A 27,603-nucleotide genomic window follows, 5' to 3' on the forward strand; every position below is an offset into this window, starting at 1 on the left:
TCTCCATAAAAATGCTTTTATTCCTTATCAGTGGAGGCTGCATATGAAAAGAGGATCTACTGCCAAGCTTTTCAACAAAAGAAACTGCAAAAAAACAGCAATCCTCCTAAGTAGCAGAGATACTGGGGTATCCTGTTCCGGGGCAGAAGACAGTTATCAAATCCATCTCCTTGCCCTCTTGCAACACAGGGAAGTTAGTTTTCAGCAAGAGGCTAAAGAAATTATGTCAAGAAATGCCACTCTGAAGCAGCTGTCCAAGGGCAATGTTTCCCCCTGCTCCTCCTCAGTCTTCTTCCTCTTCTTTCATTTTCTTCTTTTTCTTCTTCTTTTTCTCTGTATTCTGCAAACAAACAAATGTTGCTATGAACAAACCATAATGGAGAAGCAAAGCAACACATGTAGCTAGGCAACCAAGCTCAAACTCAAAGCATCACAGCAGCTGCCATACTCAAAGCACAACACAAGAGACATCCATTTCCTCTACAGCTAATGTACTCGATGTTTACAGCATGATGGGGCCAGTGGGCAAGGGAAGCTGTGCTGCCTGCCACACTGTTGGCAGCTCAGCACTGTGGTCAGACTGCTTCAGGCAGCATAGCTGCCCTAAACAGAGGGGAGAAAATGAAATCCCATGTTAAGAACAGGATTTCAAAATTGAGCAATTAGTTTGGTTTGGTCTCCTCCACTCTACTGTTGCTTGGAAACATCAAATGATGCTTCATCAATTCATCAGGTACAGCCTCTGCTCCCTACAAGTCCTAAACACTAAACAGATGCTTGTGGATCAGCACTAAAGGACACCCTCCCCACTAGAAAAGATGTAGAAACAGAAAAAACTAAAGCTGGGGGTAGGCAGAGGAAAAGAGGGGAAACACTCCTGGTACAGAGGCACAAATCTCCCAGACCTTATTTTGTAATGCAAACCTTCTTGGACATTACAGTGATGGATATAATGAAATAAAGTTACTACAGCAAAATTGTCCTTGTGTACCATGGGTTATACAGATAAGAATGTTTTCCCCCTTGCTCCACATGTTTTCAAGATAATCCATTCCCATAAATCACGGAATCATGGAGTTTCAGAGTTGGAAGGGACCTCTAGAGATCATCTAGTCCAACTCCCCTGCTAAAGCAGGATTGCCTAGAGCACATTGTTCAGGACTGCATCCAGGCGGGTCTTGAAAATCTCCAGAGAAGGGGACTCCACAACCTCCCTGGGCAGCCTGTTCCAGTGCTCTGTCACCCTCACCGTAAAGAAGTTTTTCCGTGTATTTGAATGGAACTTCCTGTGTTCTAACTTGTGCCCATTGCCCCTCGTCCTGTCACTGGGAACCATTGAAAAGAGCCTGGCTCTTGATCAGGTGGCTGTGCAATTCTGCCTCACCTCAACTGTGGGGCACGCCTCCTCTTCTTCAGCTTGCTTTTCCTTATCCTTTTTCTTTTTCTTCTTTTTGACAGGTTCATCATCTTCTACAGTTGTCTCTTCTGTATCACAGAAGGAAGAAAAATGAGAGGCAGCTTGTCAGTTAAGAGTGTAAAAGGCAAAAGGAAAAGCTTTCTCTGAGATGCGAGAGGATGCAATGATAATAGTAAGAATGCAAAATGCTGAACACCACACTGCTCTGCTCCTTCTTTACATCTCTCTAGCTATAATCAAAATGTACAACTTTACCTAAGACACAAGTGACAATGTTCATACAGCACAATTCACATCTGGTGCAAACACCACTCCTATATGCTGCTCCCAAAGTTTAAAACGAGCTTGCATGTTTTCATTTGTCTGCCAAATTATCAAGTACTCTTTCTGAAAACAGACTGTCCACAGTTTGGCAAATAGTTTCACCAGCATCACAAGAGCAGTGGAAGCACTCTAAAATCCACATTAGAAATGCGTTCAGCCAGCAGCAGCTTGTTCGCAACTGATTTCCCTATCTTGATGTTGGAAATTCGCTAAGAAGCAGACCAGTTTTCTTAACCATTTAGACTGGCAAACACAAAGAGCTCTTAATGCTGAGCAAACATAAAACATTTAATGCAAAACCAGAAACTCTCTCCTGTCCTGGAAGACAGGAATTGAATTATTTATATAAGCTGAGAGGAATGTTAACCCAAGGAAAGATTTACTAATGCCCTCTTACATTTATTTTTCAGAACTATTCATCAACAGCTGGCCTAATCACAGTGGTAATGACACTATGATTTACCACTCATTTTCTAGAATACATACCAGTCTTAGGAATCTCTAGGTAAAGAAACCAAGCAGAAATCATTACCAAGCTGACAGCCAATGCAGTAGCCAGGCTGATACTGGAGCATACTCAAGTTAAATTTATTTGCACAAGTGAGTCAGCGCTGGATACCAAGTTCCTCAGTACGTATTACTCATGAGGCAAGTTCATGACGTAGCAACCGCTGTCCTTCAGTAGCTACAAAACTGAGATGCTGAAACCAGTGGTGTCTGCGGTGTGCAGTTGCTAATGGAGGTGTGACCTGAAGTAATTTTCTTACTGTACTCCCCCCAAAAATGGAATCAATTTAATTTTGAAGCACATTTACTTACCACTTACAAAAAGAACAGAAATAAAGACAGTGCAATTATAAAAACCCCAAAATACGCAACCTGCTAACATCTTGACTGTACTTTGTCACAAGTTTAGTTCCTCAAGGCAGCAGAAGGATTATATGAGTCAAAACTACACTTCAATCTTTGCCTCTAACATAAGCTTCAGACAAAAAAATTGGCTTCAGGGTAAAGAATTTCTAGACGTGTCTACAGGAAAATACAGCCAGCTAACACATGCAGTTTTCTGACATTAAAAAATGCCAGAAGCAAAACAGCAAAGGAGTCCAGATAAAGGAACTGGTAAATATCATTCTAAGCAGATTCTGCCATACACACTGAAAGCATAAGGCATTCAAAATGTGTAAAAATAAGTATCCTCACCTCCCTATATAAGACATAGGGAAATAAAAGTAGCTGAAAAATAAGCATAAACTACATTAAAGCCATACAGTACAACAGGAGCATACATATCACGCTTTGCTATGCAACACATTTACACTCAGCTGGATTGGTAAACTATGAATTTTCAAGCAAAATGTTGGGAGGTAACCTTGGAAAAATAACTACTTGTTATTACCCTGCATGTCATCAAGTCTGACACACCAGGCAGTGGAACCTGTCACAGTTTACAACCGCAGATGATGCACTACGCACTCCTAGGCACTGTCACTTCTCACAGCTAGCAGCAGATGCCTTCCTGAAAATTTCAGTTGCTGCTTTCTAGCAAAGCTCATGACAAGACTTCACGTATTTGTACCTAGGCAGAATGAGGATAAAGGTTCCAGGGGTGCTGGTCTTTTCCCTCTGGGTGAAACACTTAAGTCACTCAAGCCCAGTGGGGTTTCTTTGTGATACACAGCAGCTGACAAGAAAGCCAACAGCTATCAGGCACCAAGGCACAGAAAGCAGCACCCGGAAGAACAGTTTGACTGACGGCCCTGTGCAGCGCTGGAAATCACCAGTAGTTCCACTCACCCATTTTACACCAGTTTTCTCTAAGCTTTTTACACACCAGCCTGATGTACCCTCCCTCCTCCACATGATTCTCCCCATGTACAGAATCAAGTCACATTGCCTATCCATAAAGACACCATGTCATGATGTTGCTATCATTTAAGGCTTCGTGTCCTGCAGGGTTCACTCCATTAATTTAAGATGGTATTACTCTTTTCAAGAGAGACCTTTCCAAGCGACTAGCTGCTACTATATCCCGATGCTTAAATGCAAGCTGAGAGCTTCACTGGGGGCACTGGCTAGCTCTGTTGGTGGTATGCATTCTGTCTAGCCACATCCAATTTCAAAGACTGTAGTCACAAAAATACCTGTCCTATTTCCCTTCCCCCACCATAAAAACAGGTTTTAACACAGCTCCTTAAGTGGATTAGAACTTGTTTCAGGCAGTATCCTTCCGCTTGGTTTCTTTTTAGGTGCAAAAGGTGAAAGTGGTTTGAAGTCATGCCTCACTCCCAACCCCCCTGCCAGTTCCTGTCCAAAGTACTGCCATACATGCACCCCAAACAGGGAGAGAGAAAACGCCACGTATCTCATCTTGCAGTAACATTTACATTTCAGGCTAGCACAATTCAAAATACTGTCCCCCTTTACAACAACTATTAAAGCAATAGTTTGACAAATCACTTTTCAGTGGCAGCTTCCCATCTTATTCCTGTCCCTTACCTTCCTCTTATAACACAAACTGGATCAAAATTGATCTGGCTATTTTTCCTGGGCTGCTTTCCTAACACCCCCATTTACCATGCAGCTGCACAAACAGCATGGGGAAGAAGGGCGCAGAGACTTCTTTCACAACACTCTGTCTGGATGTGTAAACTCTGACCAGGGAAAAGCTTAGAACACTGCATCAAAAATAATAGAACTAAGAACAGCAGAAATTAAAGGCTCACGCACATTCAAGCAGAAACGTGCAACACAAGTCTTAATGCTGGGACCTCCTCTGCGCTCTTCTGTGTGTTATGGAACTTACTGAACCACTCAAATGTCTCAAACCACCACCCCTCTAGCACACTGCAGTCATACCAACTATACTGGAAAAGAGCAGGGTCATGGTCTGTCTGTCCTGTGTCAGGGAAATCCACGTACTTTGCTGGGTGGTCAAATACAAGAATTTGCAAACAGGGGCCAGTGCTATTTGAAAGGGTACAAGAGGACAGGGTGAAGGGATTAGTTCTGCATACAGGTGATATGAGATAAATAAGCTCTCTGAAAACACTCCCTCCGTAGTCTGAAGCAACTGGCACAACTAGTTCTAATGCCCAAGTAGCCAAATAAAACAATCTAGCTGCTATGAAGAACTGGGAAAAAGCAGAAGCTATGAATCTGAAGGATGCCCTATCTTTTCAGGAAGAAAAGCAACACATCTGAATCCTGTAATTCAGGTTTTGGGAAGAAAAATAATAATAAAAAAAAAAAAAAGGCCAGAACAGACTTCAATAGTCCACAAGTACTCTGAACACTGTCTACTGCTCAAGTAATTCTTGGTAGCTCAAGGATACCTGCTAAGCTGCACCCAACCGCTGAATCAGAAGATATTAATGCTCAATAAAGCAAAGGAAGCAAACAAAAGCAGGTTTTATGTATGAAAGCATGAACTATTGAATAATATATTTATGAACAGAAACAGCCTCCTCATACTATAAGAGACCAGGCTGTAAATGAATGTAGTATTTCACCTGCAAGCAGCTCCCTTCTGTGAAATGTCAACACTTGCTTTGATAATGCAAGGGAAGCCCAAGGGAACAATTCTGAGGCTACAATAAGGGAAGTTAGTTCAAAAGATTATCAAAAGCAGTGGCTGTGAGAACACTCGCTTTCTCAAAAAAGCAAACGGGCAAAGTTCAAGCCTCTAAAGTACTCATGTGTCCTTGTCTCATTATGGTAAGTACAAGAGAACAAGCTGAGGCACAGATTCAGCTTTATAGCACAAAGGATTCTCCCTCCAGTGTAACTGTAATTCTCAACTAAGTTTAAGTTCCTACAAGTTTCTCTATCCGTGTACACAGACACTGTGAACCAACCAGGATGTGGAAAGATCACACTTCAGTGTCATCTGAGCATGAAGAGGTACAGAACCAGCATAACTACACTCAAATACTCCAGGACACAGCAGCACAGAGAAGGGCAGAAAGGGAAGGCTCCAACAGTCCTCACCTGCTGCAAGCACAGGTAGCTGACAAAGCTTGGGAGTAGCTCAGGCCCAGATCTGGCTCAGGGTTGCACAGAAGTGACTTAAAGTCATCTTCCTTTGCCTTTCCCCCCCCTCAAGTTACACACTGGGTACTCCACTATAATAGCAAGTATTAGGCTAGCCATTCAGAGGTGCCGAAATGCACACTGGAGAGAGAAGAAAAGAACGTTTCTTAAAATGAACCATAATGTAAAACCAGATTATTTTGAAGTCACAGTCCAAACTCTTCCTTCACACAGTAACTTATGAGGGAAAGACAGAACAACTGTGGCCATAGTTCAGTTTTAGCTCTCCAGAGAATAACAATTGTACATGTATTATGTAAACTTGGACTGAAATTTCCAAGTGTCATTTCACCTCAAATTCTGACCTTCAATGTTTATATGTCGAAACATGCCAGAACAACATTTCTATACAGAATAAAACAGCATTCTTTAAAGAAAATTGGGCAAGTTCTGGTTTTACAGAGAAGAGCTTTTTTGTCTTCAAGATACTGAGACCCACTAAATATGAACCTGCTGAGCAAGAAATTCCGCAAGAAGAATATGAGTAGAATTTTGTTTTAAAATGTTCTTATATGCTTTCAACTGTTTAAAAGCAGATATTCAAAACAGAATCATAGAATTGCTATGGCTGGAAAAGACCTTTAAGATCATCAAGTCCAGCCATTGACTGCAGTCCAAATAAATTGACTGCAGTCTGGTGTCAGTCCATAATGGATTTTTTTTTTTTTTTTTAAAATACACTGTCATACCCAATGAGAATAACCAGGTATTGTGGCTGGCTATAAATGTTAAGCCCCACTGCACACAGCAACATGCCAGCAGCACAGATGCAGCAACTAACCTTTCATCTCTGCTTTGAACTTCTTTGCTTTCACAGCAACCTCTGCGTCTTGTTCTTCCACCTCCTGAATTTTGCGTTTCTTTGAAACAACAGGAAGTGTAGAGTCACCAGATGGGTCAAATATTTTTACTTCACTGGAATGAAGAAAACAAGTCAGTTTAAATAACAAAAAGAAGAGATAGTCCCCAGGTAAGATCCTGCAGTTGAACGTAAACTTTCCAATGCAACTTCCCGAGAATATCTGCAAATCAATCTTGCTCAGCTGACAAAGCATCTACAGGTAGTGAGGCCCTTTCTCCAATACATGAATGGTTCATCAGTAATCATGACTACAGGAGATACCCCACAACATGCTATTGTGTGACCTGAACAGAAGATACCAGTTAAGCAAGAGTTTAGTTTTGGTTTATATCTGTTCAAGGCTCTACAGAGCACTTAAATTACCCATTAGATTGATCTCTCAGCCACTGAAAGCCTTTCTATCACAGCTGTGTATGGTCACAAGCACATAGCTCCCCACAATTTGGTCCATGTAAATCCATATAAGCATATCATAAGGGTAAAATATATACATACACACACACACACACACAGAGGATTAGAAATAGATTTACTTTTGCTTTTTCTGCACTGCCTCTCCACCATTATGTTCACCAGGCACAACTCACAAGGCAAGGTAATGCTATGGCTCATCTCTGTATCACCGACTTTATGGGACATGCGAATACCTAATCAGCATCTGAAATTGCCTCTTTCTGAATATTGCATTCTCCTTTGTTCAGTCCCAAACTCCTCTACAGGCTGCAGAGAACCATCCACCCTGAAACCCAGTGCTCTTTAACTGGACTTTTTCGGGGGCAGTGGAATCATCTACTAGCAATGAAGCAACTTTTTTCTTACTCATTCAGAACAGAATTCCTACTGAAAGAGAAAGGAGTTTTAAAACAGTAAGCCTAAACTATTCCCCCCAGCCACATACTGAGCATCCTATCTTCTCTAAAACAGGAATCCAAAGTAGCTACCTTGCACAGGTTACAAAAGCAACTGAGACTAGTGACTAGACTGGGAAGCACATGGTAATGCTAGCAGACGGTATGATCAATTCATCCTCTAAGCATCAGAAATTATTCTTACGGGTCTGAACGCTGCATATTGCTTTACAGAAATTGATTATACAGCCTTTTGCAAGCAGTGGACTCTACTTCAGCTAAACCCAGGCAGGAGCTCACTGGCTTCCTTGTAATTGACAAAATACTAGTAATAAATAAAAAAGACAATAAATCAGCAAGTAAACATGCCAAAGACAGGTAATGTACTCTCACATCTTTTTTGGAAAGCATACTGAAATGCTTCCCTGGAACCTCACAATTAACTTCTGAAACATTACTTTCATGTAGATATTTCATATAGGATCCATAGTTTCAAACAAGACTAAGAGATTCTTGCCAATCTCCTTAAAACAGTAGTTCAGCCCTTCAAACAATCTCCATAAAGCAGCAGTACCACAATTTTTGTACTACAAGGACAGCTTGATAGGGACTGAGTCAGTTTCCCTTTTAGGCAGCCAGACTAAGCCAAACAGCTAGGAATTATCTTCAGTCTCTCCCCCAAGCCTAGACACATTTGCAGAGCATGTCTAACAGTAGAAACATGTCCTGGCAGGAATTCATGACTCCTCATTTCAAGAGGTCAAAACCCAGCACGTATGTTGTCTCCTCAACACCCTCCTCCCTAAGCTTACTGCCTCCTTACGCGCCTTGATGCTTCATTTACTGACACTGTCTTTTCAAAAGCTGTTCCAGATATCACAGCCATCACTACACTTTGAAATGCCTAGCATATGGAAACAAAAGTTACAGCTAGCCTTGAGAAAGATGTTTGGGGACTGCAGATGGGTGCAACAGTGCTATATTTTGCTCGCAGAACTTGCATCCAGCCCTGGTTTTGCTGAACATTTGCCCTCTCTACACCAAAGGTTCAGCAAAATAAGCAGGCCAAGCTAAGCAAGAAGCCTGCAACCAAATTAAGCGAAAAACCCAGATGTCACAGCTCAGACTAATAATAACCTGTTCCAATCTTTAGATGTTCAGCTGTCCCGGTTGCAATTTACAGTGTCACTTCAGGCACCAGAAACTGCTCTAACAGTCTCCAGAGGACAGACCCTCTATTACTTAACATACATATTACTTGTTATATACGAGACCTAAACAAGGAGATGAAGCTTTGCCCAAAACAAGTGTTGCTTTTTTTTTTTTCTAAGAATAAGACAACTAAGTAGGACTCTAGGACAGCTTCCATGACAAAGAAATGCATTCAAACTCTGATTTTTTCAAATTTAATTTATTCAGGCTTGCATTAAATAAAGCTGCTGGATATTAACTCCCCAAACTATCCAGCTTTTTGGGCTAATGATGATAACATCTAAATATACTTGTTGTCTGATGATGTCAGTAATTTACTACTAGAAAAATCAGGACTGTTTCTCCAGTTCACTGGCTTTGCCACAACAGTAAAGTGTTGGAAAATGGAAATTCTCATTAGCAACGGAACTTGTCATCAGTGTTTAAGAGTACAGAAAATGACTTCTGGATCTTAAGTCAAACTCAGCCCACAACCAAAATCTTCTCAGAAATAAAAATATGGAGAGTTATTTATACTCAGCCAAGCTGAAAGGAAAAACTATTCACCTCTTGTTTTGATACTTGTCTGCCTTAGCCAAGGCTTTTCCAGTGCCACTTATTCTTCTTATCTGCAAGAAAAATTTAGGAGTGAAAAACAAATTACTCATAATGAAAACAATTCACAACACAAGTTCAGTTCTACAGCTCTTGAAAGAAATTAAAAATGGAAAGATAGACATATATTACTGGTCAGGCTCTTGTGTACCTGATGAGTCTTACACCTGGGAGTAGACTAGTGACAAGGAGGTAACTGAGGTTGAGAAAGGCATGTGTCTTTTTAATATTGCTCTTCAAGAGCCCAATTCAATTAAAGGGCATCTAGTACTGGATCAAACACACCACAGCCACATGACATGTAACACCATACCTCTAAACTACCAAGACCAGCTCAAATTTGCACACACTTTCTTTTTTTGCAAGGATAACTGCATGTCAGGGCAGGTATCACCCTATGCCTGGCACAAAGCCAACCTTAAAACCACAATACAGGCCACAAACTGGATTTGAATTAAATTTGTATTTGTCAGGTGATCAGTTTGTGTTTTGGTATTAACATGTCTCCTTGCCTTCGTTTCAATGGGAACTATCGTCTCCCATGAAATGCTCAAGGAGGAGCAGGCAGGTTTTTCTGGATTTTTCTTTTTTTGTTCTAACGATGCCATTACTACAGCATTAGTATCAGATCTAGCTTGGAAGGCTGACCCTAGTCATAATTTACAAGATCACGTGCAACAGGCATGCCACCTAAAAGAGGAAAGTGAACTCTACATTCTCCCAGCATGTTGTGCTGATAGCAACAGATGGAACAGCAGGTATAGAGAGGCAGGATATGCATTAGGTGATGGGACGGCAATGCAGCAATTTGCAGAATAACGTCTTGCTTTAGCTACAGAGAAAGCTCCTTAAGTCTAAGCATTACCAGTGTTGAGATTTTGAGGAACCATGGTGGAAAATGGGGGGGAGGGGGAGAGGAACCCAAATCCGCTTTCTAAGGTGAAGAGAAAGAAGCTATGAAGTAATAAGCATATCTTTGCAATTAATACAGAGATGTAGTAGAATGTAAAGGTATGATCTTATTCATCTTGCTCAGAATCAACATTTTTCAGTATAATGTAAATCAAAACAGGCATGTAAACAAGAAACACTGATACACAAACAAATGGATGCAGCCAGCTCACAAATCATAGAATGGTTTGGGTTGGAAGGGACCTTAAAAGGTCATCTAGTAAATTTTACTACTCCAGCCAAGTTTAGGAGAAACTACAGAATAAGAATGACACTACATCACGCAACTGAGTGAAGAGAAAAGAGTCAGAAAGCGGAGCATCAGAAAATCATACCATGAACAAGAATGTCAGCTTCATGCAGCCCTCTACTAGACTTACCCCTCTCTCTTCCAAAAGCCTGAGTCTTGTCTCTACTTTTAGTCTGTTCTCAGCTCCCATTTCAGCACTAGTATCCTCTCCGAGGGCATCATAACGAATAGTCAAGGCAGTCTTAGCTGCCAGCATTCGAGAAATCTGGAAAAGCCAAAAAGAATATTAAATGCTAAGACTTAACATAAGACGATTCACTCTGATCTGGAAACAATATTCACACAAGTAACCATTTACTAGCAGTATTTAGTGCAAAAAACCCCCAACAATTAGGATATCATTCTTTTAACACTGAAATACTGTTAACGTAACATCTTATTTTCTTGATAGAGGGAAACATCTGACAGCAAGTTAGTTATACACATCCCACTCTACCCCAACCTTTACATCAGGTTAGTTTGAGGTGTAATTTCCGGCTGGACAGCTTTCTCAACAATTCAAACACATATTCATTCACCGTCATTACAAAAGCTTAAGCTCTTTAAAAGCAAGTCACAAAAGTTACTAGCTTTAGTACAACAAGAGTGATTTTCAAGTTATACTAAACTAAGTTAGCCTGTAACAGCTTAGCTTACTATCATGTAGAAGAAAGTAGTAACATACCCCTTGAGAAAGCCAGCATTACATCATAACTCTGCAGGAATGCATCTGTTATTACTCAGATGTGTCAAAAGGACAGTCCCATTCACTTTTTCAAACAGATATGAATGGCATCCAAAGATTTGTGGGACAGTGGCATTTTCCACATAACCACAAAGTAATATAGTAAAGCAAGCTATGGAAGGAGCCTCACTGTGAAGCTCCACCCATCAAATCAACAGATATTCATGCTCTGGAAAAAGCCAAGCTGGTAAACAATTCTGCAACTCACCTTTCCTTTGTTTTTGGTATTGGTTTGTCCCACTAGGGATGCATGATAGATAAGGCCAAATTTAGGTGTGTCCCGTTTAGTCTTCAGTGCTCTGAAGAGTGCCTTCTCAGCACCCAGTAACTGAACTGTTGAAGCTGGATGTTTTGCCAGATTCAAGAGGGAACCTAGAAGGAGGTGACACAGTGATAGTAACTTGTCAGAGGAGCAGCTAGAGAAGCAAGAGGCTAGATTCCTACACTATTCAAAAGTAGGAAGCTCAGAGCCATCTATTTCTATGAGAGCTGCTTCATGTTCATTTCCTGAAGGACAGGTAACCTATTTCAGTCTTTCATGCTTCAACTGTCTTAGTCTGATTTCAGCAACAGGAAAGAAGGCTGACTCAATAAAACATGTTCCACCGGAGTAATGCCTACTCCTGACAAAGTCTGGCAGCGAGAACTTGTCATCACAGAACTGCAGCATAGATAACTGAAATAACGCTGCTACCTTTAGCCAGTCTGAGTATAAAAGCCTAATGCCAGTTTGTCAGCATTTTACCTCAGAAGTGACAGGACTAGCAGCAGGAGGCTTGGTAAGAGTCTCAGAAGAGGTAGTGACTTAAGTTGCCCTCATATTCCAAAAAGAATTCAGGCCAACTGAGAACATTGTCATCACAGACTACTACCAAGCTCATGCTGGTATTCTCAGACTCCTCAAGAGCTGCCTTTCCCCCCAGCTTTACCATGAGACGTTCATCAGGGCCTTGCACAATGGTTTTAGCTGACCAGCTCCTCATCAGAAAAATCTATGATGAGGTTATCTAAGCTTTATTTACACTGATCAGTGTAACCCACCTGCATGAGCAATGAGCCTTGCTCCAACCAGTTCACCCACCATAACAGTGAGATTAGGAGCAATGGCCATCATTCTGTTCTTCAGGTAGTCGTACAGCTGTGTCCGATACTCAGAGATTTCAATCACCTGGCACAGAGTTAAGTTACAGGAATCAGTATTAGCTGATCAACAAATATTAAGAGCCAAATATATAGCAATGAGGAAGTGCTGAGAATTCCTATGAAGGAGATAACAAAATGCAAAATGCACAGACAACCATGAGTCAGAGTTATAGAAAGCTTTATATAGGGCATATTCCCAGAGCAGAGCTCCATCCACGAAGTATATTGGATCTGCATTGCTCATTCCCTTATGCAACTTATTTTCTCAGCAAAGCTCCTGATAAAGGAGCTGACAACATGCCAAAGACAGCGAAGTAGAACAAAAATACTTAGTAAGGACATTTTCTTTAGGACAAAACCCTGGAACATTCAGTTTTCACATAAATCTTTGCACCATTCTCTTGAAGTGGGATAAATGCTCTTTACTTGTTCCATACAAATACACACAATTAGAATGCACATAAAAAAGCAGCCTGGTCTAGACCAAGAACAGGAACTACTAACCCTGCCACGCCCTGGTAAAGTCACAAAGGGATCCAACTGGCACCACTGAAGTCAAAGGGAGTTCACATACAATCCAGATGAAAGCAGGATAGGGCTCCTAACTCTTTTGGGGCCTTGGTGTTACACTTTTAACCCAGGGTTTATCACCTAGCTTCAAAACTGGCAGATTAAAAAGAGGCTATACACTACCATTACCTCAAGGACTTAAAAGCACAAGGATGTCAAAATTCCACCTAAAAGAAAGACTGCCACTTTCAGAAGTCAGTGCAGACGTCAACAGTCTGAGATGGCTCAGATGAGGTAGTGACTGTGCACCCTCACATCTGTACATCAGGAGAGCAACAATATAGGTATCATCACTGCCATCACAAGTGTGTTAACAACACCCTGGGAAAACCTCTCCTTGGTACAAAAGGCTCTGATATGGCTAACTAAAGTGGAGTTCCTATTGCTATTCATCCACGTGTACATACCTGATCACAGAGATGGATTATGTTGTTTATATCTTCTTCTGATACTTCTGTCCCCATAGAAATCTCAGCAGCAGCCTTCACTTCCTCTTCGATCTCCTCTGGTAGGATGTCAGAAACATCAGAGGAGGCAAAATTGGTTCTGTCTCCTGTGGGGGACAGATGAAAGCATGTTTGTGCTGGGGGTTAGATGAAGTAATAAAAAAAAAAAAAAAAAAAGCACAGAAACGGACAACAATAAAAGGCCAAAATAACAACAGTTAGTCAAGTCTGCTGTCTTCCTATTCCAGACTCCCAAAATATATGTCAATGTTCTGACTTTATGTTTATACTAGCTGAGAATAGTTGGAAATATTAAATTTGAAACTAGAAGAAAACCCCTTGTTCTGTAACACTGCATACTTCACCTTTTCAGTAGTTGCTTGCTGCAAAATTCTCAGTCACAAGATTACAAAGGAAGAATTCCAGGAAGCAAGCAGTCATTTACCACTAATCAAACCTATGTAATTCTTCCTACAATTGGGAAAAAAGTTCCCTTAAAACCACAAGTCTCTCTGGATTGTGAACTTCATTATTAAAAAAATAATCATCAATACAAAGCACATGCCTAAGAGGTGAGACAAGTGTTCAAAATATTATAGCGGTCATTCTTTCTGCTCTTATGAATAATTATAGCAGTTGTAGCCTCCAAGAACACCCACAAACAGGCAGCAATTCTCTTTACATCATTTTTTGGCAGCTAATTTCCAAACTAGTCTGCTGACTAATTGTGATTCTAAGACGACGTGCTGGTGGTCCATGAAGAACTGACTGGTTATATGATATTAGCTTTCTCTTAAGCTTAAAAATGGTAAATTGCATCAACATACAGATGCAGGCATACACTACTTTTCTACTGGCCCTATTCACACTGCTGTTGAAGGCAAGATTGCATAGGGGGTCATGAGTGAGTGGCTGGTTTACAAATCAGTGCCGTTAATGCATTGCATACGAACATGCAACATTATCCAGGCTCATGTCTCCTTATTACTCACCCACTTTCCGCACACATTTACAATATGTTAGGTTATCTGTGATGATTTTGCCCAGTTCAGGGAAGTGCCAACCATACCATTCCCTACAGCGCATGATGTAGTTATTCAGTTCTTTGTCCAAGTCATCAAGAAGCGCTAAGAGAAAGAAGAGTGGACTTTTTTTTCTAAAACGGTAATCTAAAAATGGAACACTCTCAAATTAACAAATTTAAATAGTGTAAAGGGAGACAAACTGAAGTACTTTATCCCATAAAGACTGGAATGAAACACAAGCTGCAGTACATTAGAAGTTTTCACTTTTCAGAGAACTACATAATCCCAGGCACAGTATTACAGAAATATTAGAATTCCCGTGAGTGTGGCCTGAACGTTTCATCACTTGGACTGCCCTGAACAGACTCCTTTAACAGCTGTAAAGTACATTCCCTTGGAAGGGGAGCATCAGGCAGTCGTTCCTCCCAGTCAGCCAAAGTGCCACACACAAGATTGATGTAAAACTTAGCCACCTAATAAACTTTAAGGAAAAATGTTTTAATGGTGAGAAACTGATCTTGTATTCAATGATTTGATTTAAAAGATTGTATTAAGCCCTTTAGCTGCCTTTATAATATAAATATACCTAACACAAATCCAACAGGCTCACCATTTACCAGATATAACCAATAACCAGATTTACAATGTAAGAGTATAACACCCACAGCATATATTGCTACAGAGCCCCAAGGCTAAAATATTTCCTCCTAATGCAATACCAACATTCCCATCTGTTGTCTCAGTGGTAGTGACGAAGGAACTGAATCAAATCATTAATTTCAGCTTAACTATATTTCATCATTGACAACAGTCTGGGAATTAATATTCCAAACAGGATTCCTCACCACTGCTTCAGAGCAAGCATGCCGATTATGATGTGGATGTCTTCAAGGAAAAATGAGGAATGGGTTTTCCTAGCTGCACTTACAGTTTCAGCCTGTTTACCATTAAGAAAGCAGAGAGATGGAACGCAGCATTACACACTGCAATGGGTTTTACAAGCCTAACATGAGAGTCTATTATTTCTACATTTCCCTCTATGCGTATCTTGCATAGGGTATCTTCCCCAAAGTGGTCAGAAAATCCTGTCCTGGCCATTCTCTCAACTGTACTCAGAAAGGAGGCATGTTGGGAAGTGAAGTCCTCAGAGGCCTAAACTAACACTGCCTGTATTTCAGCTGATCCCTATGCTAAGAAAAAGTGGACATCAGTTTACCGTATCACCCTAAAAATGTTCCTGCTTGTGGAAAACTATTAAGAAAGTATACCTTATGCCTAGCTGAACACCAATGCCCGATTTACTGCAACACGTAAGAGGAAACTGACAGCAATACTTTTCTGTAACCAATGCAAAGAAGTCAGCTATCCTAAGATGAATCCATTAATAATTTAAGCTCTAAATATACTTACAAATTGCTTGGATAATCATGGTATCTACTTTGTCTGGGCTGAATTTCAACTTGTATCGGGAAAGGCTGAGGAGACAGAAATACAGTTTCATCAGCATCCTGACATCCCACTGCAGAGCATGTCTCACCTGCTCCTATTTTACATGGACAGCTGTATTCATACATTCATTCGTACCAACGCAGTTTATGCCACTGACTGCTCTCAGATGTGGCCAGAAGCCACACTGACACAAGTTTCACAACAGCTCTGACACGTGTACATGCACATAACCTGCAACCAGAGTGAAAGGGAAAGTTATGGCTATCTGTACCACGTGCAGCAGACCGAACACAAGTACTGTGGCAGGAAATTGGCTGTTGGTTTCTTTCTGCATGGTTCCCCACAAAAAGTATTGGTCAACAGCACTTCCAGTTCTGCAGCGGCTGGAGGCAGTCCACAAAACTGTACCTACCAAGTAGCAAATATCAGCAACTCTAATGTAAAGCAACAGAAGAAACTTCCTGGAACAGATTCTCACTGTCTGAGAAAGCCAATTACCATCTGGCTTTAATGCAAGTTTAAAATGTCTCAGTATGCTACAGTAAAAGACACTTGATATCAATGAGACCTTGCATCTTCAAAGTCCTTTTTCAATATTGATGCCCATTTTCTAAGCAAACATGCATCTATTTTTAAGGAATTAGAGAACTGCTTTGCTGTAGCTAACTTGCCAATGGCTCATGGACAGGACAAGCTCCTGTCAGAATATGGAGTAAAGATTACTCATGAACAAATGCTTGACCCCGTGCTGACCCAACAACTTTGTATTTAACTACTGCTCCACTAAACCTAGAATGCAGTGGTAGCAAGGTGGGAAGACAACTCTGCCTTTAACATTTACATCATGTATTATAGGGATATTTATTCTGGCATAAATCAGCAATTCATGGTGTTCACCTTGCTTCTCAGTGGCAATGGAGTTTTAAATGACCCACTTGACTGCTACAGAGACGTTTCAAGACGAATCCTTAAGTACATAACATGCAAAGGAAAACTATCAACTTCAACTTCAGGTGAAGATGAAGCCTTTCCCTAAAGTGTAGGTGCAAACTGGAAAGCCCTTCCTTTATAAAACAAGATTTCAGATACAAACGTGCCTTGACTTACAGAGTATGAGACCACATCACTGTCACTTGTTTCATTGGCCAGTCCAGCCCAAACCAGTCACATACTCAGAAACACTTCAAGCAACACAGCATAGCCAAGGACACAGGAGTGGGACAGACATGGGATGAAATAGAGCTGCTCTAGAAACTCACCTGTGCGCCAGACCCAGACACATAGCTGCCATCTCTCGAGAAGGGAGACCTGTAATAAGCCCTTCAATCTGTGAGCGAATTCCTCTCATCAGCTCTGTAACCATTGGGCTGTGTATACAACTCAAATTCAGCTTGTCCTGCAGGATGGAAAACAATGGTCCAAAGTCAGGAACAACAATGACATTCCTTTAAAGCCCTTCTTCCAGTGGCCTTATCTCATTATACCTGGTTTTCCCACTGCAATCCTGTGATCACACAAGTTTTAAGTCATCTTTGATGCTCAAGGTAGCGATAGCCCCAGTTCCCTGCAGAGTAACGATTCCAGTTTGAAGAGAAGATTTATAATTAATGCTCTATCTGCTATGCAGACACTGGAACTGAAGACTCAAGATTTTGCAGTTTACTAGAAACAGTCTGGCCACAGAGGTAGAGGGTTGGGGGCTTTGGGTCTTTTTTAGAGACCAAAACTGAATAATTAGTTCAAAGTCCTTGGTATTATTCACTTTAATGCTAAATTCCCCTCATTTTGGAGCCTACACCAGTCTCCTAAGACAGCATTAGGAGGTGGTCAGAATAAAAATCACTGGAACAGGGAGAAATCAGACAAAGGTTGGGAACCTGGTACTTGACACCTAGGGGACACCGGAGAAAGCAGTCCACCTCTACTGCTTCCTTCCTCTGGTAGGCAAGGACTGAAGGTTGTGCACAACTGCTTCAGACTGAGGAAGGCAGAACGGTGTGTACTCCCAAGAAGACAGTAAGTCATCACCCCACTATTGCTGCATCAGTTAGTGAGGAATAAGTGTGTCTGCCTGGCTGTTTTTTTTTTGTTTGGTTCCTCTCCCCTCCCCCTCTTTTTCTGGATGGGATCATTAGGGAAATTAATTTTTAATCTGCTGGGTTTCTAACCAATACTTAAGAGAGAAATCAAGCAAACCTGAACACCTCAGTGCACTTTTACCATACCATTCACTTGTGTACTCAAGACAACATCTTCCCAATATGCATGCAGTACACATTTGCTCATAAGATCTGATATCTTCCATGCTTCAAATACAGCATTGGAAACATAATCCATTGCTAATGATTGCAAAAATCTCTGAAAAAATCCTGTAAGACTTCAGTAGTGTGAGACAACAGGAGCAATGGCAAAATCAGTTATCACCTTTATGACACCTCCAAGTTTGGCATCTGCTACAGCCAACTGTTCATGGGCATCTTTTGCCACTATCTTCTTGAGAATTTTCTTCAAGTTCTTGCTGAGCTTGCCTTCTACAAGAGCTGTGGATGCTGTATAAAACAAAAAGACCAAAAATGCAGTTTCCTTCCCCTCCTAAAGCCTGCAAAAATAGTACTCCTAACTTGATGTTTTTATTTTAACTGCCCACAGTAGCTCCAGTCTGAGCTGCAATACTCCTTTGCCATGCAGTGGTTAAAATTGAAATAGAAGAAAATTACATACTTGCTCCTTCAGAGGCCTAAATCAAAACCGCTTCTCCCAGTTGCCTCTCCTTTCTCCATGTGGTTTCAGTTCTATTTCTGTCAATTTTGTTTAAGGATCTCTACAATCACTATGCCATATGCTTTAGATATATGTTTAACATTTCTGAAGGAAGGGTTATATGGCAACATTTTGTGTGTCATTTAATTAAAGAACCATTTTCCAGGTCCCTCAGTCAGCAACCATGATATCCTAAATTGAGTAATGACTTATTTGCATCCTCTGATGATGATAAACTACTATCTAAAGCCCAGTAAAGAATGATGCCAAACACACTGACTGGGCAGTCAGACACAAACCTTTCTAATATAGCACGTAGACTAAATATTTTTAAAGAGATGTTCTTCATTCTTAGGTATTAATAGATCTGTAAAAGCTTTACAATCCCACACAATATATTTTAAGAAGGCACTTATACAACTCTTTTTGCGGGTCAGCTCTGTGCTCCACTGAACTTCTGTGATTGATGCAACATCTTCAATACAGTAAATAAAGCAGAAGCCAGTGATTTTTGATTTCCAGAACCTTAATGAAATGTAAGGGTAAAATCTAAGTGCTGTGCTGAGTTTCTTCTCAAGCTTTCTACAATGGAGATAAGTTTCCACCTTTCAAGCTGGCCAATAGCTCCTAACCCACTTAAAACAGCCACATACACAGTCTTCCCTTCAAAATAAATGGAACATAGGTAGTCTGGAATAACCTCTCCCATTTCACAGATAAGTAAATGTGAAGCAAAGTAGTAGCAGGTTTTTTGAGCGGGGCAGTTGTTTTGTTAATCAGCCTAACTACACATGATCTGTATCTAAACCTATGCAAAAGCAACATAACCCCAAAAATATGCCAGGGAAAGGAATACACGGCAGCTTCAATCTCAGTTGTTTCACTTGCATCTCATGTATGATGGTAGTATCTCCATTCTTGTTTCCTTAGCTTCCTTTATAAGCTATCTGTATCACATCAGAATGAAAATCCGTTCTTTAGTCGTAAATGCAGCCTACTGATGTCATACAGCACATTCACCAGTAATAGTTACACCATTTCTGAATGATTAGCTAGAACTTTTAACATTTCTGTTCAAACTAGTCCAGAGCATCAAGCATTTAAGTGTTGAATTAGTAAAAATTATTGAATACAAGGCTTCCCATTTTGTTTAAAGTCCTGAATTTCTTTTAAATGCAATACAGGTATTTTTTAGGCTGAAAAAAACAGGCTTAATATGCATCCATAAAACAAGGGCAGTTGTAATAATATATGTACTCTGATATATGCCTGTTATCTCAGCGGTAGTGACGAAATGTTGACTCAAATCAGTTATATTCAGCTTCAAAAAGAATCCATCATTGACAACAGGCAACATACATTAGTCAAAACCTTCTACATGGTGCTCATTATGAGCTGCTTGGGAAATAAGCACAGTATGAAAAAAAAACTAGACTTCATTACACCTCTTCTGCACTATAGACTGGATGGATGACATCATAAGACAACAAACACAGCTGACTTTGAAAAATTTGTAATTTAAAAACTAAGCAAAAAAACTGAGCAGGGACAGAGGTAAGTAATGTGTGAACTAGTGCATGACAAGGATTTTACTTTTTTTTTGTAAGAATGGTGTTAACCCACTTACCAGCAAGCGCTTCTGTTGTGTCCTGAAATTTTTCAAAGTGTTTCAGCTTTACTCTACGCAATAAAAATAGAAGTGGGTAAATGAGTGTACATAAACCAGATGCTAGAACCATTTTACTTTCTTTCTGCCTCAGCTATTATAGTTCCCTTCTTCTCCCTAAGACTGCAGAAGAGCAGAGATCAATACCCAGCTCCTCAAACAGAAGGAAGTACATTCACAGTATCACAGTATGCTAGGGATTGGAAGGGACCTCAAAAGATCATCTAGTCCAATCCCCCTATTAAACCTGCTGATTAAGTTTGAGCCTGATAAGACTTCTCAACTGGGTCCCACAAATTTCATTAAAAAAAAAAAAAAAAGAGGCATTTTGATTTAGTATTTCTAGGACCAACATAACCAGAAAACCTAAGCCCCCTTTTGGCTTTGTAGTTCATATTTAAAGACAGACATCGTACATTGAAATTTCAACACTGCACCCTGATTAACTAGGTGTCACTGCCGATTGACTGATGATGGCATCTTCCCACACATCTTCAAAAGGGAACCTTCTGCCTCTGTGGAATGCATAGCCTGTACAGCTCAGATTTAACATGCTTGTCAGCCATCTTCAAAGACTTTAAAATTGAACTGATTCATTGCCCATGAATCCTCCAGTCCTTCCTTGTAATTAGATGTTAGAATATAAGTTCTGAGCCGAGCTTAAAACAAACAACAGAAAATTTTTCCATGCCCTAACTGCTGACCAAAGTCAAAAATCATACGGACAGTGTTCAACCACATTGTGTCAAATCCTTAGGCCCAGCTTCTCTCTCTCCCACTCATGTAGTCTGTGGTGTTGATATCTAGAGTTACAGTTAAGAAGCTATCTCAATCCAGTAAATTCCTTGTCAGGGACAGGCATTTGACTAATCCCAGTTCTGATTAACCACTGCTCTTTGTGAGTCAAGTATCTGCAAAGGAAGCAAGGTCACAGATAAAGCTAAATGCTCGAGTTAAGCATTCACAGAGCCCAACAGAAGCTCCAGGCTTATACTGATGCCTTTTCAGAAAGGGAGGAGAGATAGGAATTACTTTGATCAGAGTAGCAATCCATTAAGGGCCACATCCTGTCTAGCAAGCAGCCAAGATGATGTTTCCAAGACAAGATTAACAACACTACAAGCAGGCAGATGTGGGATATTCTGGCCTCTCCTCTAAATAGTGTTACAGAGCAGGACAAATCCAAATCACAAGGCATAGCTTGTTCAGAGGTATCCATTATAACCAAAGCCAATTAGAAATCTTCCAATAAAAACAACCTAGACAGACTTGGAAGGAATCCACCATTGTCCCCAGCTTTAGGGCAATTTGCTAAAAAGGCCAACTTGGTCAGTGGACACAGCAATACCCGTGCAGCTACACAGTGGTGCTAACATTCACTGATGGCATGGGCAACAACACTAACTCAATTCACAGTGATTCACATGCTCTTAGTTTCAGCTGAATTAGTATTTTTTTAAGGATTTCCTGTGAGCACAAAAACCTGTCATTTCAGCCAGTTCCAGCATTACAAGCTTGGATGTTCTTGTCAAAGCATCCAGATCTCCTCAAAATACTGTTCAATTTTTTGCTTCAGTGGCACATGGTAATGACTACTGCAGCTTAATAACACTGCAAGGAAAAAAAAGTTATTTCTTTCACTTTGATATTCCATTTTAAGTTTCTCTGAGTATCTAACTTCACGTTACCATTGTTCATAGCATCTAGGTTTTACAATACTGAAAAATAAAATTCAATACTTCCTTCTGAACCTCAGATCTGCATAACTACAGGCAGTCATGTCCTTCCAAAAGCCAGGCTGCTATCCCCACATAAAGCTGCTTACATTTTGTTGGCTTTTTCAGGAGTTTCAAATTCTTTCCATAAACTGTCGACTTCTTGGAGCTTTTTCTCATTCAGAACCTGTAGAAGAAAAAAACAAACACAACAAAAAAACCCACACAACTATATTTAAAGCACTTTTGAACAACCTTCAACCTTGCATTCAGCAAAGGCCTAAAGCAGATTTACAGTATATACAACCACTGGAAGTTAATACTAATCGAGTCAACAAACTCAATTTTGGTGATCTCCAGTTTCACCAATCTCTCTCAGCAGCTTTATCCTACCAACATACACACAATATTACAGTGTTTTTACTTTCAACTGAATTACAGAAGTTGCTCAATAATGGCTGGGTCCTTCTGAACCTGCACATTAGAGCAAAACCCTCTCCTTGTTTATCAAAACTGGGCTTGCTCCATCTCTTCTGCAGGACTCATTCACAACCCCAGTGACCCAAAACCAAACCTGCCACTACTTTGGGAAAATACAAACATGTCTGGAACACCTAACAGGAAGGCGCAATCCCACAAGGTATTTTCATTAGTCTGAGCTAGCCCAAGGAAGAAAGAGAACATTTCTATAAAGACAACTTTTCACCACAACTTGGTAATCAACTGAGCCAAGAATTACCTACGAGGCAGCAGTGGCTTAATCCCATCTCTGTACAAAGGGGATCCCCCTCTGTGTTTAAACAGCACAAGATTAACAATTACACCCCTAGAGCCTACACACATTTCATAAAACGCAAAGCGTACTGCAAATTCCTAGAAAAGTGCTCAGGGGAACAGTACAGTCAAGATCTTTACAACATTATGTTCTTTACACCTCACTCAAAAATCTTGTGGTTTTGTCCCCACAAGACAAACGCAACACAACTGCAATCTGACTTGGTGCAGCGCAGAAATTGTTCTTGGGATTAGGAGATTTTTTCGCCTTGCAGATTCTTAAACCTAGGTCAAAGGAGGTTGTCTTTTTTAAACTCAATTAGTAGCTGAGCAAATAAAGATAGTAACTCATTTCCCACAGGACTCTGAGGCACAGAAAAATCTTGGGCCAACTCTTCCTTTCCTCAGCCTGCTGATTTTTTGCTCCAATTCATTTTTCCCATCCTAAGGCCTACAGAATTCTCAGCCTCTATAAACAGCCAGGTGCGCAGAGAAAAATGCAGACATAGAAGCTGCTAAATCAAGGTTGTTAGTATATAGAAATTACACACCTATGAACATTTTGTGTCCTGCAAGATAGTAAGACTCATTGGAAAAAGTCTTCCAAGACTGTCGTGTTTTGGTTATGCCCCATTTCCCCTTACTATTTAGACTGTTTACTCCTCTGATGGGAGCAACACCTACAAGGAGATACCTGAGAGCTACCCAGCTTGCAAAGGACAACAGTTCTCCATCACCAAGGAACAAAGGCAGAACATAGTTATGCTGGCAACGGACATCTGTGGGGACTGCTGAAAATGGAAGTGGGTGACCATGACTGTCTCCCAAAATTCAGAAGTACAAATTCTGTCCGACCTTCAAGTAACCAAAAAGCAAAAAAACTCCCCAAACAATCCCCCCCCAAGCCAGCAGTGACAACCTTTAGAGACTGCTTTCAAAAAAAAAAGAAGCTAAACTCCAGAGAGAATATTTTGATACAGAATGAACATACAAGTGAAAAAATGACACAAGGTTGTAGCTGAACAGCTATCCTGTCTAGGAAAGGAAAGCAATGCGATTGAGAGCCTTGCCCTGCAGATTTGCACTGCAGCTGGGGCTCACCGTATCTGGCAAACAGAATCAGCATAGAAAACTGGAGCCTGCCTCAAAACACGTATTTTAATAAAATACTACTTCTGCTTAGTTCCAGCAGACAGCTTTGACCTCTCTCAATCAACCCAGACACCATTTGCAGTCTGCTGTCTTTCCCAGCCTTTGAATACTGCTCCTTGACGCATGGTGCCCCCTAGTCGCTTTGCACCCACATCACAACCAGACCCCACGCCCCAGCGGAGTGCCGCAGCACTTCTGCAGAGACTTCTTCGATCCTCTTTATGCCCCTCCTCCTACCTTTGCTTCATGCCTAGCCTGCTTTCAGAAGTGAAAAGATGGGTTATTTGCAACCCCTCCTGGCTAAAAGGCCTTGGCTCACTGCACAAGCGGTTTGAGCCTACTCAAAAGGTAACTTTTTTTTTCTAGTAACTTGGAAGGTGCAGGATAACCACCAGTGTGAACATCCAGCAAGCAAAACATTCAGGGAGGCTCTTGTATGTGTTAGTTTCCCAGGTATAAATGGGGAACTCACATATATGATACCCCAGGTGTGTATGTGTGTGTGCAGGAGAGACACGGACAAAACAGAAGCTATCTGCTTTTAGAAGTATTTGTCTTCTCCCTGAGGGTTATGTCTTGAAATCCTCCTTGCCTGAATTGTACAGCTACACCCCAATGGGTAGGAAAAGTTTCAGGGCAGATGAAGTAAACGCAGTGCTCTGTAGAGCACCAAGGGTGCAGTTCAGCAGCGGGCTAGGGCAAAAGAAACCAGCAGCCTTGCTCTCTTTGCACCTGCACTTGTGTTCACACAAGCTAAACCCAGAAAAAGAGACTGAGGGGGAAAAATACAAGTGTTATGATCAAAGTCTACAAACAAGCTGGCATCAACACTCCAGCGAGAGAACAGGCCAGAGGGGAGCATGGCACTGCAGCAGCTCTAGTCTAGACTTGTTCAAACCATGAAACTGCAGCCTTTGAGCCACCTCATTAGGAGGCCGGCAGAGCCCTGCGAAGCGGTCTGTTCCTCCCAGCACGAGTCCTCAGCTAAGCGAGGGAAGTCAGACCAGGGGCTATACCTGCGGGCAGGCTCACCCTGCCCGTGTGTTCAGCCAGCCCACGAGCCCCGCTTCTGGAAACCCGCTCAGGCCGAGGCACCCTGCGCACCCCTTTGGGAACATGCCGCCTGTCTCCCACGCACCTCTTCCTGCATCCACGAGGTTCTACTGGTACATTAGCCAGGAGGACACAGCCAGGAAAAAAAAGTGGTCAACGTGCCCCAGCCCACCGGCTCCACACGGAGCACGCCCACGGGTGCGCGCCCTCCTACCAAATCCACCCTTACGGGTGGGAGGAAATAAGCGCCACGGGTGGTGCTCGGCAGGACCACCGAGGAAACTCCCACACCCCTCTTTCCCCCCAGGCACCTTCAAACTCCAGCTGCGGCCCCCTCCCCTCCGCCTCCCTCACAACGCGGCCTCTCTACTCGTACACCCCCCACCCGGCTCCTGCCCGGCCCCAGCAGCACCGCACAGAGCCGCCGCGTGGAGTAGCTCCCTCAGGAGCCGTCCGGGTTCCCCCGTCCCCCCTCCCCGGCCCTCACTTCTACTTCACAGCAGCCGCCCCCCGCGCCGAGACGCACCCGGCCGGGGAACAGGCCGCGGCCAGGCGAGAGGCACCGCACCCGCCTGCCCGTCCCCGTGCCTCACCTTAAAGATGGCATAGCCAGCGGCGGTCTCGAACAGCACCAACATGGTAGCGGGCAGCGGCGGGGTCGGCGGCGGAGCCGGGGGAGGGGCACGACCACGTGCGCCAGCGGACGGGACCCCCGGTCAAGCACGCGCGCGCCGGAAGGGGAAGTGGCAGCACGGAAGTGAGCACAGCAGAGAGGGAAGTTGGGGGGGAGGGCGGGGGGGCTGCCTTCCCCGCGCGCGCTCGCGAGACACGTGGCGGGCGGCGGGACCACGTGGCCGCGCGCGGCGGGCGGGGGCGGGGCCTGTGCGACGGCCGTTGCGTGCCGTTACCGCCGATCCCTACCCCTTTGCGGCCCGCCTGTTGCTGTCCCTCGAGGCCGGGCCTGACAGCGGCCCGGCGCCCTCCCCAGGGCCGGCCGGTGGTTTGGTGTCAGCCGCCCCGCTGCCGCTATCCCTGTGTAGTGTTCGTGAAGGTTTGAGCGTCTTGACGTAAAAAAAAACTCCCATAAGCGTTCAAGCGGCTGCTTGGTGTGTGGATGGCAGGGGGGAACCTCTATGCCAGCCTGGCCTGCGCCTGCAGCAGCCATTCAGCGACTCCTGCTACCTCAGGAGCAGTAGGCCCCAGCCTGGCGCCTCTCAGGCCCTGCAGGTGCAGCAGCTGGTGGTGGGGACAGCCTCTGTGACTAGAAACGGGCCTGTGCTCAAGGGCTCCGGTGCCTGTATCGTAGTTTTTGTTTCCTGAGTGAATTCTGAAGCAGGTTTGAGCTGGCGGCCTCCTTGGTGACCCCAAGCTGTGTTGGGGCGCTGCATTCAGGCTGCCTGCAGTGCCCTGGGCCTGCGCTCCAGGCCCTCTCCACACACCAGAGTGGATCCCATTCCACCCGCTCCACTTTCGTGCCTCGGGCCTGTTCCCAAGGCCTTGCCTGCAGATCTTCATACAGATACAATGCCTTTTTGTAAAGAATTCGTTGCAACTAAGTGCAGTTGTGTGCATTTAAAAGGTTTCTTTCTCTGACAGAGAAGTGTCAAATTACATGCATTTAAAACATAAATTTAAAAGGCTGCTTATTTTTCGCATGCTGCTGCAGTGTCGCCAGGATACGGGCATTTCTGTTTGGGGGAAGGCAGAGGCCGGAGGCGGCTAAAGTCGTCCATTTGTGCCACCTACTGGTTTCTGTCTTGGCAAAGAACGTCTTTGTGCACACTGCTGCGGCTGACCTACTTCTGCGCCTGGGTCCAGGCCCTACTGCATAATTGAAAAGCTGTGCGCTGGTGGAGTACAGGCAAAAGGCACCAGTCCTTGCCCTTATAAATTCCCACTTATTTCACATTGAGGGTTAGCTGCACGAAAAATAGAGGCAGAGTTTTTTCCGCCTGCAGGATGGGAAGCTCCAAGCAACGCTTGGGCTTGATTAATATCAGACATTTGTTGCAGCATTTTATGCAGCCATCAGTATGAGTCAGCACACCTTCGTTTCCTCTCCTGCTTCTTGTGTAAGGTATACACTGGAAAGCCAATAGAGAAATCTAGGGTTTCACATCATTCTTACAATTTTTTTTCTTTTTAAAGGAAAGACTTTGGTGCTTTAGATAATGTAACTTTTTTTTTTTTTAAGTCCCACAACTGGTCATATTGCCAAAGAAATTATGTTCACCTAGAAAGAGAATTTCCTGATTCCCCCTAGTTTAAAAGTGCTGCTGGATCAGGGGGAGCGAAGAGCAAATTTAAGAGTAAATGTTACTTAGTTGTCTGACTTAGAACACTGTATTCATCCCATTCACCAGCACTAATCACTCTCAAGCAAATAAGTTGGCATCATGAGATTACAGATTGTTTTCAGGTTAAAGTCCAGTTTTACAAAAAGTTTGGTTTTGACAGACTGAAGAGGCTTTGCACAGACTACATGGGCTAATAGTTTTGAGAGAACCACTAACAGC

General features: G+C 42.5%; 1 protein-coding gene across 1 annotated transcript; it reads right to left on the reverse strand.

Moving 5' to 3' along the window:
* Positions 1-25,796, reverse strand: NOP58 (NOP58 ribonucleoprotein). The gene is made up of 15 exons (XM_082483661.1): positions 25,681-25,796; positions 22,219-22,295; positions 20,355-20,407; positions 18,392-18,516; positions 17,227-17,363; positions 15,929-15,993; positions 14,486-14,620; positions 13,455-13,600; positions 12,376-12,502; positions 11,543-11,706; positions 10,681-10,815; positions 9,302-9,363; positions 6,615-6,748; positions 1,385-1,485; positions 1-340 (listed from the first exon to the last, which is right to left on the reverse strand). Exons 1-15 carry the CDS (start codon positions 25,723-25,725, stop codon positions 284-286), a joined length of 1,563 nt encoding a protein of 520 aa, XP_082339787.1. The 5' UTR covers positions 25,726-25,796; the 3' UTR covers positions 1-283.
* Between the last annotated feature and the right edge of the window lie 1,807 nt (positions 25,797-27,603).

The sequence above is a fragment of the Vanellus vanellus genome (genome assembly GCF_965231255.1).
Source record: "Vanellus vanellus genome assembly, chromosome: 5".
In the NCBI taxonomy this organism is placed as follows: domain Eukaryota; kingdom Metazoa; phylum Chordata; class Aves; order Charadriiformes; family Charadriidae; genus Vanellus; species Vanellus vanellus.

Excerpts from the sequence above, each read along its gene's own strand:
- NOP58 (XM_082483661.1), bottom strand. The coding sequence starts at position 25,725 with ATGTTGGTGCTGTTCGAGACCGCCGCTGGCTATGCCATCTTTAAG. Across the intron at positions 20,408-22,218 it reads CCTGAAAAAGCCAACAAAAT|AGTAAAGCTGAAACACTTTG; the intron begins GTAAGCAGCTTT and ends TTTATTGCGTAG. Across the intron at positions 13,601-14,485 it reads TAAATGTGTGCGGAAAGTGG|GAGACAGAACCAATTTTGCC; the intron begins GTGAGTAATAAG and ends TGTCCCCCACAG.